The sequence below is a fragment of the Thunnus albacares genome, chromosome 15, assembly GCF_914725855.1.
Source record: "Thunnus albacares chromosome 15, fThuAlb1.1, whole genome shotgun sequence".
In the NCBI taxonomy this organism is placed as follows: Eukaryota; Metazoa; Chordata; class Actinopteri; order Scombriformes; family Scombridae; genus Thunnus; species Thunnus albacares.
The window spans coordinates 12508050-12519309 of NC_058120.1; the positions used below are offsets into that span (position 1 = coordinate 12508050).

The 11260-nt window shown below is 40.4% G+C and overlaps 1 protein-coding gene across 2 annotated transcripts; it reads right to left on the reverse strand.

Moving 5' to 3' along the window:
- Positions 1 to 2393: 2393 nt before the first annotated feature.
- Positions 2394 to 9201, reverse strand: vsx2 (visual system homeobox 2). 2 transcript variants are annotated; one of them, XM_044373967.1, is made up of 5 exons: positions 7881 to 9201; positions 7441 to 7525; positions 6794 to 6917; positions 3837 to 4017; positions 2394 to 3402 (listed from the first exon to the last, which is right to left on the reverse strand). In XM_044373967.1, the coding sequence occupies exons 1-5, from the start codon at positions 8296 to 8298 to the stop codon at positions 3086 to 3088; spliced, it is 1125 nt and encodes a 374-aa protein (XP_044229902.1). In that variant the 5' UTR covers positions 8299 to 9201; the 3' UTR covers positions 2394 to 3085. The 2 variants fall into 2 exon arrangements, with proteins under 2 accessions (XP_044229902.1, XP_044229901.1); XM_044373966.1 differs by having other exon boundaries at positions 2394 to 3465.
- Between the last annotated feature and the right edge of the window lie 2059 nt (positions 9202 to 11260).

Here is an 11260-nt window from a genome sequence, read left to right on the forward strand (position 1 = left end):
CTGCATCACAGCATTTTTGTCTGCTGTTTCCACGGTCAAGCATGAACTGTCAAGCTCAAGAAACTGTTTTTTGAGCACATTCGACAAATGTAAAACATTCATAATTTAATATGAAAAAAATGTCATTTCAGTGTATTTTGCAAATGTTTTTTAGTTTAACCATGTCTGAGAGCTCAGTTGTATGACAATAAATACATTTAAATGATGCATCATTTTAGTTGAATTTTCTTGTTTAATCTGACAATTTTCATATGGACACGTTAAAAGACAAAACATATGCATACAGGCCTGACAGTAACTAATGATTATGATATTTACTTTTATTTATTTATTTTCCTCTCTGCTTTTGTTTTTGTTGTGTAGTTCATTTACTCTCAAGTACACACTGGTATTTGAACAGATTTAATTGACATTTGTGCAGTAATTCCCCAAAAATCTGCACACTTTCAAGATTCTCATTGCGTTTTTGTATTTCATTGAATATCTTGAGGGATTCAGCTTTAAACACAACCATCTTGGGTTTTAGCTGTACTGATAAATCTGTGCAGCAGAGGGCAGAACAATACCACAGTTCAACACTCTACAGTCTGACTACATCCAGTGTTTCATCTCAACTCTACATGCAACTGGAGCCAAGACTCTTCCCAAAATGATCTGTAGGCACTTAATCTCACCAATGAAATCATACTGCTCATAACCCCATCAAAAAAGAAATTGAATATTAATATCACATTAGTCAAAAATCTTTCCATAAACCTCCCCTGATCTCACTCTGCATGGATTGGGATGATCTTATGATGGTCTTCAACAAACAGGCTGTCCATCATAAGGGATACTGTGAATTACCTCCTCATATCCAATGTAAACAGCTTGATCTTCACCAAATCTGATCTATCATAACCTTCTATTCCACTCTCAGAGGATTAAATAGCTTTGCACTTAGAGGAATAATCCTCACTCTGTATATGTCTTGGCCTCAATAACAGAATTGGGATGAGGGTCTGTGGAGGTGGGGGCTCGGTCTGTTTGCAAAACTCACTCAGCCTCAAATGGTTATTGGACTGCATAAGAATTCCACCTTTAAAGAGGATGTGCAAGGAGGATGTTTGATAATGTAGGCCTAATTCTCCTGAAATTACAGACTCAAATCAAAATGTTCTGATTTGTGTGGGTTCAAAGATACTTTTGGAAATGCTGCTTCCAGCAAATCATCATTTACAAGTTATTAATTTTTAGTTTTAAGAAGGTTTTTGGCGTAGTTGAAGGCCAAAAAAGTTTGGGTCAGGTGAACTCAATTGAAATGAAAAGGAAACTGTTCTGTAGCTGACTTTCTATTCTGACCCCAACATATAATAGGCAAACGAGGATTTTTACGATGAATGTATATTTTTGACGTATGTAAATGTGGATGCATGATTTCACAGATCTTTTCGTGTATTAATGTAACACAAAACTTTTTTAAAGTGAATTTTCCCCCCTGATCTCATGTACGACTTTTTCCTTGTGATAAGTGGTCAAGCATCCTCCCTGAATCTAAACTTCAAAATACACCAATCAATGTTATTCCCAGGCTCATAGTCTCAACATTTCTATTATCCTGACACACTCAAGTCCATCTCCCTAGCCATCATTAATTATTGTGTGTATACTTATCTCTGTCAACAATGTAATTAGCAACCTTTTCCCCATCCGATGACATTATGGTTCCAATCTGAGAGCCATTCAGTGCTGAGACATGCAGCAGCATACTGATAATAGTCATCCCTTGTCCTTTGAAATTGCTCTCTGTTTAATTGGAATAGAACTCAACTCATTAGGAAGGCCCATTAGTTAACTGAGGATGAAGTGTAAAATGTGTTATGGATTACAGCTAATGCGCCTGCATAGACGTGTTATAAAACTGAGTTCAAGTGGCCTGATGCAAAGTTTTATGAACATGTCGGAGCAGCTTGGGGAGAAAAGAAGATTGCCAACAAATAAAGCTGTTAGACTTTGGCTTGACTGTTGGTTGGTAACAGCGTCTATTAAAGTGATTTGAAATCATGCTGAGGTCAATCTGCTTGGGGGATGCTTGCACTCTTTCTCCCGTCCCGAAAGCACTGGTCCCCTAGTTTAATCTGAAATTGAAGGCTGTCAACTGCGACGGATTACAGGGGCTAACCCAGGCATTCAGCCGGGGGACTGTCTCCTAATGAGCCAAGCCAGCAGAGCATCAAGTGACAACAAGTAGCTACTCCAACAACGAGGGCGACTTCATGCCATTTAGGAGCTACAGTTAAGCCTTGTGCAAGCTCATATTGCTCAATGTGGAAACACTGAATCTGACAATGAAATCATGTTTTTAGAGCATTCAGCTGCAAGGAAAGTAGAATGACAGACACCAAAAAGCCACATTTAATAAAAGGTGATTTCTATTTTATGCTTTGTGAGTTATACATATTTTCAAATGAAAACACAAACATTTTTAAGACTACAAGAGGACATTTTTCAAATTTGTGCCTTGGTTAGAGAGGTTAATATATCAAGTATATACAGCGCGATATACAGTAGGACAACAATTACTTTCTTTCTCTTAAAAGAGAACTGTCGGTGGGATGGTTCTTATTTGAAATTTCACCATTTAGTAACTGTACAAGCAACATTAAAAATGAATGTCAAGGATGAAATGTAGATCTTCAAAGACTGACTGCTCATTGGTCATTGGTAGTCCTAATTAATACTGGATAAAATGTTACTCATCTGACTCTAAATATAATTATGGGATCTATATACATCAATAATACTTTACTCCCACGCAGTCAGATCTCCTCTACTATGTATAAGCAACAACAACTGGAAGTAAATCAGAATAAAAAGTGCATTTGCATCTTCTGTGCAGCAGTGAACCAGCCGGATGAGTTTTCTTCTAGAAGAAGTCCAGATGCAGGCCAGTTTAGAGAAGTCAATGAAGGATGAGGTGGAAACGGTGGAACGGTGGAAACCTGCAGGACAGTGAGAGATGAGTATGTTGGGTAAGTCCGTACACATGCTGAAAGCAGCCAGCTCCACTGCATGAGAGTAACAGTCCTCAGGTACTCGATCGTCTCTACGGACTTGTCGCCTCCTCTGCTGGACTCAAGGGATCGCTGGCTTTCTCCTCGGCCGCCTGTCTCTCCTGTTTGCCCTCCGGCTGTCTGTCGTGAGAAACCGTCCCCAGCACTTTGGCACTGTGTTCCTGTGCCTTGGCCCTGAGTGCGGCAATGCTGTTCTCTCTCAGTTCCTCTTTAGAAATGGTGGACTTGCCCTCCGACCTCTTCTCCTCCGCCTCCGAATCTTCTGCCCTCTGAGAGCTCGGCTGCAGGGGCTCATCGCACTTTCCTGTAGGCGGTGGGACGACAGCCTCCATGGACTTTTTGTGCATCCCTGCAAAGAGTTGCGGGTATTCAGATTTAGAATAGCGTCTGTTGATTGGTAAGCCATCTTGGACTGAAAATAGCAAGCAAAAAATAGTTCTGGTTTAGAATTTAATGTCTGAATGGACAACGGCAATGCATGACCAGGGACGAGGATGAAAATATTTAATGTGATGCAAAGACTGCGCCAAGTTCTTTATTTAAATACGTTGCTTAAAAGAGTCATGCTTAGTAAATGAGAAGATCTGCAATACTTGTCCTGCACATGCAGTATTAGTCAGTATTGCAGTGAGATATTACGCATAAATACCTTTCAAACAACCACCTAGAAAATACTGATGATGTTACTATTGAATCCTGTGGTAAATATACACTAAACAATCATGAAGTGCTGACAGGATGATACTGAATGTGTGAGAGGAAACAACAAGACAGCAGCCTCACCAAGCAGCCAGGGGGCACAGGACTCCATGATGCCGTCCTTGGCAGACTTGAGGATGGACTCTGGCAGGGGGATTGAATGCCTCACCATAGCACCGTACAGCCCATACTCAGCCATCACAGTGCTGCGGCCCCAGCATTTCTCCCTCTTCCTCCACTTGGCTCTGCGGTTCTGAAACCACACCTGTAACAGGAGAACAAATAAAACAATTATGTCATTATCTTCTACAGTAATGTGTAGTCTTCCAACGGAAGCAAACATTTCAGATTCTGCCAGGAAGGAAAATATGTGGATGTAAATATTTGATCATGAGCTTAAATTTGTTGCATGTTTTATGCTTTTTTTAAAAAATATTTAATGGTTAACCTGTTGTCATCTTGCAAGGAGACTAAGATTGGTGGTCCTGATCATTTTTGACTGATGTGGCAGAGACTAAACAATGAATGAAATCTCATTAGTTCAGAGGAAATTCTACGATTCATTATTCTTTCAAGGATTACAAACAATCCAATTGCATTTCCTTATGTGTGCAAGATGCAGCTATTGGTACCACTTTCCAATAAGTTCCCCTTTATAAAGGATTTGTTTGTTGTGACCAATGTCTTTATTGCTCTTGATATAAATCGCCAATAAGAACAACTTGGATTGCCCTGTGAAAAATCCACTTAATCCTTTCTGATTAGCCATGATGAAGTTATAAATGTTAGTAATCCATTAATAAATGCTTAATAAATTGTCTTGGACTTTGGTCCAGATCCTCAGCAGTACAGTACAGTCCAATTAGTCAAAGGGATTGTCCACAACCTGGCAACTCAAAAGCTGCTCTTATTAATGGCTTATGGCTGATCTTTAAAACTTTAGTAAACGATTCATTAACCATTAATACAGTCATTATAAACATTTTATAAAGGTGGCACCAAACTATTTCTATACTTTGTACAATGAAAACTCAATTTCAGCATTTCACTATAGTTATTTTAAAGTAGGCCTACTTTGAAATCTCTAGTGTGATTCACAGTAACTTAAGATAACAACTGCTCCGTTTTGATTTAGTCCATCGATTTCCCGTAACCTCCCAGCTACAGGTGTGAAGGATCTCTGCCTCCTGTCAGAGCTCATCTCCAGCTACCTGTGGTGACATTATAGATGGTTTGACACATCAAGACACTTCCACTCGGCCACAGCCAACAACTGCTTAAGGGCTGGAGGCTATCTGTCAGCTCAGAGAGAGGCTAAATTGATTGTATAGCACAACACAGGATTGTTAAACACTCTGCTTAGACACCTGTGATGGCTCTGTGAGGAGAGCTAGAAAAAAAAGGAAGAGGAGGAGGAGGAGGGGGGGGCTAGAGAGAAGATTCAAGTGAGGGGACAGATATTAAATTGAAAACGATCAAAACGTTTTCAAGCTCCTTTTTTTTCTTGGTAATTTTGATGATAACCCTTATTTCATACAAGATACTTTTTTTTTATGAGAAATTGCTTCTCTGCTCCTCAAAAGAAGCCAGTGTGGAAGCTGCGAGGAGGAGCGACCCTGGGGCACCCCGAGGCTGATTGAAAAATAAGTTAATTTCAGTCCCAATCGATGGCGGGCAGGCGGGCAAATATCACGGGAAATTAAACTACCGGGACTCGGGGGAGCAGCGCTATTGACCCGTGCTAATAAATTCAATGTAGTTATTTCATTTGAACTCCCTGCGTCTCTCCAGCAGCAGCCAGCCTCCCGAGCTCGTCTGATTTAACTAATTACACTCAATGAGAAAATTGGGTGTTAATTTTATTTAGGATAGGAACGGGGGGCCTCGCGGCTTATTTATTTATTTATTTTCCTTTTATTATTTATCCGCGGCTGTGCTGTTGCAGCCCGTAATGAGAACGAGATTAAAAGGCACCACGGCAGATGGATGGTCCAGGTCACACTGCAATCTTCTTCCGCCTTGATAGCTTGATTAGGTCGTTAGTGGCTCCTTCTCCGAGAACAAATTGTTTCACATCCAACTGCGCCTGATGAGAGATTATCTGTCGTGGCTGGCTGAGAGGATGCTGGAGGAGAGCAGCCTTTGTTGAGACAGGAGGGGAGCATCGCTGATCGATTTACAGGGGCTCACTTAGCCTTTTCTTCCCCTTAAACATTTTTAGAACAGCAGAACAGGCAGCTGGTGGCCAAATATTACAGTTGCATGATGAGGTTGTTGCCACTGACGGAGAAGTGAAGGATGTGTAAACTGCAACGTGGACTCCAATCGGTGCAAGAATTTCACAAACTATTGTAATATTCACACAAATCAATTAGGTCTTTAATTTAAAAAAAAAACCCTAATCAAGCTGTTCTTCATTATAAAACACACAAACTGTTTTTTTTATGATTTATGCGTTGCAATGTGCAGTGTCAGTCTAAACATGTGGAGATATTTCATGTTTGCAGTGAAATCAGGAACTTGTAAATGTTTGGCTTATTATTATATTCTCCATATAGCATCTGAAAAAGCAGCCAGATTTGCCTCTTTAAAAAAAAATATTCATTTTCATGGATCCATCTGTATCTGAATATTTTTTCTTGTCATAAAAAAATAAATTACAATGGTCAGCACACAGGATATTATCTTGTTTTATATTTCGTGTTTTATCCCAAAAATATGGGCAACAAGTGGAGCCTGAACACCTTAATGTGTCATTTAAATTATGGTTCACTTGTTAATAATAATAAAAGTGAAAGGCTGCGTCTAATTCATATTCAGTCTTAATAAATGTACAGTAAACACACTCATATAAACTCAAACACATGACATACACTCTCTTCTGCTAATAAAAACTGCCTTTGTCAAAATATTTAGGATTACAAAAAAGCAGGATGATCCATGTTCAAATGTCGTTAAGAATAAAAAATTTCGATTGAATAATACAGGATTAATATTATTAGCTAATAATAAAAACACAAGGTGATAACGTGGAGCTTTACCTGTATCCTGTCTTCAGGTAACTCTGTTTTCATGGCCAGCATCTCTCGCGCGTAAACATCCGGGTAGTGCGCTTCATTAAAGGCCTTTTCCAGCTCCTCCAGCTGATATGAGGTGAATATGGTCCTGTGGAAATGAAACATTTAAAGAATTAACGTGAATAAGTGAAATCCTGCAGAAATATTTCTTTGTGGTCTTCCATTTAGACTAAAATGAAAGGTAAATGTGATTTAAAGATAAAGCCAGGAATAAAAACGCAGAAGGTCAAATTTTAAGAAATAATCTCCAGTTTCAATAATTGATTCCTTCCTTTGCATTGATGTAAAGAATGAAGCAAACTTGCTCACACCAAAGTCTCATATTTTACACGATCTACATATCTGTATTTAACTCAATAAGAACCTATGACAGCTGTGAAAAATACAAACAATATGTGTCCAGTTTGTAGGAAATTCTGATCAGCATCTGGACTCATTTATTATTTGTATCAATAATGGCAGCTACAATAAAAACACAAAAAGAACAATTATAATTGCACTTTCATTGGAGTAATTGTCCCTGTAAAGGCTAAATTAATTTCATGAAAAAAGATGGTCTTGTGTGAATATCTGAGAATGATATTTCTGGGTATTAATAAATCAGCACTAACCGGTGACGTCTTTTCTTGCGTTTCTTGCTCTGACTTACTGATGACTTTGAGAGTTTTCGTTCATTTGAAGACAAATCGTCCGAGTCTGGATTAAAACAAGAAGAAAGATTTCAGGTTATTGCAGCGAGATGAAGAGCATTTTAGAAATTTCACAAACTGTTCCTCTAGCATGACTATTTTTTTATTACACCATTAGATTTGAATTATTTCATTCAAAATCACACACCCTATACTACAACTACTAGACTAACAATAATAATAACAACAACAATAATAATAATAATATATACAATACATATAATAAAATACTACATCGTATAAAAAAAATAGGCAATGTATGCATAATAACCAAGACTGTAAATGCTATTACTATAAACAGTGTTGCAGTGAGGTCAGTGTTTATTATGCACAGTAGTAATCAGACAGTGGTTGCAGATCACCTGAGCTGGCGGACTGGCTGGTGTCCAGCGGCCCTGCGGACCTGCTGTGGGGCTGCAGGTGAACATCGTGTGCGTCCGACAGCACAGTCTCCAAAAATGCAGGTTGGCTGTAAAACGACGGAATTCCACCAGGGCCGATTAATCCCATCCCGACTCCCACGCCAGCGGGGCCCAGCACGGACCTGGCGGCGATCAGTTGCGCCCCGGCCGGCAACGAGCCCAGAGGGTGCCTCGGGGCCACAGACGGTTCCTTGTTCAGCCCCAGTATCTCCTGGATGCCAAAGCCGGTGCACCTGGGCGGCGGATGGGTCGCGCTGCTCTTCGGCTGGTGGCTGTTACTCCCTCCATTTGCGCCCAGAGAGGTCCTCTCCGATATATTTAAACTTTCCGACAGCACGGCGCCTTGTTTCCCAGTCATGATGTCTTCGATGCTACTTGAAAGGCTTATTTCTTATTATACCGTCTTACAGGAAGGTCCCCAGTGCATGATCCACTGTGTAACACATAGTCCTTTAGAAAATGGTCCTTTTATCCAACAGGTCCATCCCAACAAGAGGCAGGACCCAGCAGCCAATCAGCTGCAAGGATTCAGGATTCCTGTGGATCATGGATGCATTATACGCCCTCTCGGATACATATCTGCATTTTCCTGAGGACTATATGGATAAACGACGTAGGGATTTAGGCTACAGAAAGAAAGGAAGGAACGAATTATGCTGTCTTCGAGGCTGCATGCAGAAAACCAAAAATGCTGAAAATGGAAACTACATTACGAAAAAGAACCTAGAATGCTGCTCATTTTACATTAAATATCACATAATAGAAGGAACATTAAACTAAAAATATTCTAACAAACACCTTTTCCACCATATGTGAACTCACTGCTGCTATCTTAGTGCGTTGGGGAGACAGACCTAATTAAATAGTCTATTTCACACCTCTTACTTATCTTTGAAATGCTGCGGGTTTAGAAAATTACCTCAATCTGCTAGAATAAATCAGTATATATTACCTTTCGCTGAATGGTTTACACACACAGCCAGCTATGATCTCTCTGCCCAACCACTGGCTCAATGGATAATTGATCTCCAGATGCTATGGGAAACTCATCACACGCAAATCAAAGGCCCTCCCAAAAAAAAAAAAAAAAAAAAAAAAAGAAAAAGAAAAAGAAAAAGAAAAAACGACAGCTGGACGATATGCACCCACTCTGCTGCTGCTGGTCCTGCAGAGCGATAATCCCACAGCAGCAGAGGCTGCAGAGCAGATTAAATCACAGGGACCTTTTCCTCCGAGGAAATGGAAAATGATACAGAATGTGGGCCAAAATAGTAGGACAAATAACCAGGTGATATTTTACTAATTATTAGTCTTTATTTATTTTTAATTAAATAATAATAATAATAATCATAACAATAATAATAATGAACTAATTAAAAATGATATTAATTTCTTATTTAGTATTATCATTCTAATAGAAATTATTATTGTAAACTATGTCTGTTAATACAGTTAATAATGAAGGCCTGAAACTGTGTAATAGAGGTGCATAAAAAGTGGGAAATCTTGATGTCGAGTTTATTAAACATGTATGATTTATTGATGTGTTGAATATTGGTGACATATTTGTATTTACATGTGAAAATCAACAGATGATTTTGGTTATTTGGTGAGTTAATTGCAGAGAAACAGGACCAAATGCCTATTTTTGGGGTTATGTGTAGTCCTGCTCTCTTAAGCATGTTCAAGGTGTCGCCCAGGTGTTCCAGTATCATTCAGAAAAAACAGACATAATGTTGACAGAACGGGTCTAACATTTCAACTCATGATAGGACGTGAATATGTTGTTTTTCCTAACTGCTTATGATATCATTTAGTGTTTATTACACTGGTAATTAGTACCAAATTAGGATTAGATCACCACATGTGGTACTAATGTAATCCACACAGATTGCATGTGCACACACTGCAATAGGCACAGTATTAGTGGTTGTTGAAACTAATCAGGGCCTATTTAGCGGAAATTCTATTAATGAAGAAATCAATGTTATTAGGATATGCTAATGACTCATCAGCCTGTTGGGATCAAGTCATTTATTAACAAGGAAGGGTGAGTCAGGATGACCCGTCGATTCCAGGCAAGTTACTGCCTCCCTCTCACTCCATCATCACCTCTGCTGCAATCTGTACAGACTTTTCTCTGTTTGTTTGTTTGTTTGTTTGTTAATAACACGTTCTCCTCTCTGTATGGCTTTTTAATAATCCATCTCCCATGAAAATGGCTGCATGCTGATTTACATGCAGAAGAGAGGCTGCCTAATAAGGCTCTAGATTAAGGGAAGATTTAGTTCAGTCATTCGTGTAGATTGGGTTGCCAATCAAAGGCCGCAGGATCTGACGGATGCAGATTAAAAAGCAAACAGCTGTTGGAAAATGTGCCCCCCCCCCCCCCCCCCCCCCCCCCCCACCCCACCCCACCCTCCCCTCCTTCCCTCCTCCTTTACTGCTCCTGTTGTGACAGTTTTAGACTTGATGCAAAATTAGGAACAAAGCTTTACAAAGTCTTTACAGATATATAGTTCCTCTTCGCAGGAAGGTCAGAAGCTGACCCCCCGTTGTGAATAAGAAGTAAGGAGGGAAAGCTCTTACGCAAGACTCTGGTGTGATCCGGTCTCTGTGGTGCTGAATCAAGCTGCCTCCTCGGTGTTAAAACAGGGCGCAGGCAACTTGATGACAGCACACATGTAGCGCCGAGTCAGGGGAAAAACTAAAGCACAGCCGGAGCCTCTGCTTTCCCAAATCACTTACAGGGCGTGATGTGATGCGATGCCCTCCTCCCACCCCCCATCCCCCTTTTTCCTCCAGAACAGAAAGAGTTTGCAAGCCCCGCAGCTTTCTCATGGCTCCTCCACAATGGCATGTTTGGTAGCTGGCCGTCGGCATTGCTTAATTAGGCGAGGAGTTGATTAATTTGCACTAATTGACAGCTAATTTAAGGACTCGGGGCACATCGGATTGACGTTTGTCGGGACACAGAGGCTATGTGAGGTCAAGGCAACGCACTGTGGATGAATGAATGGATGGATGGATGGGTGGGTGAGTGGATAGAGGGGCTCTGATTTTTTTTTCACCCCCTCCATATGGATGACCAGCTCTGAGGGGGGCTGCTGGCCCGTTTCTTGAGGAGCCTGTTTGGCTGCAGGGAGGCTGCGGGTGACTGGCAGCCACCGGTGCCTGCACCATATTGAGGATGTCAGGTCGCTTACCACGTCAACGCTCTGCAAGACTGATCAATGTTCATCAGTCAGCACCAACAAGTGTCCGCATCCGAGCAGTCCCAATGACAGCAAGGTCACCTTGCAATTTTTAATACTTGGAAA

What these genes read in the sequence shown, in the direction of transcription:
- vsx2 (XM_044373966.1), bottom strand. Translation starts at nt 8,298, where the DNA reads ATGACTGGGAAACAAGGCGCCGTGCTGTCGGAAAGTTTAAATATATCG. An exon ending in CGCAAGAAAAGACGTCACCG is followed by an intron (nt 6,918 to 7,440) that starts GTTAGTGCTGAT and finishes TCATTTCCACAG; the next exon opens with GACCATATTCACCTCATATC. An exon ending in TACCTGAAGACAGGATACAG is followed by an intron (nt 4,018 to 6,793) that starts GTAAAGCTCCAC and finishes CTCCTGTTACAG; the next exon opens with GTGTGGTTTCAGAACCGCAG.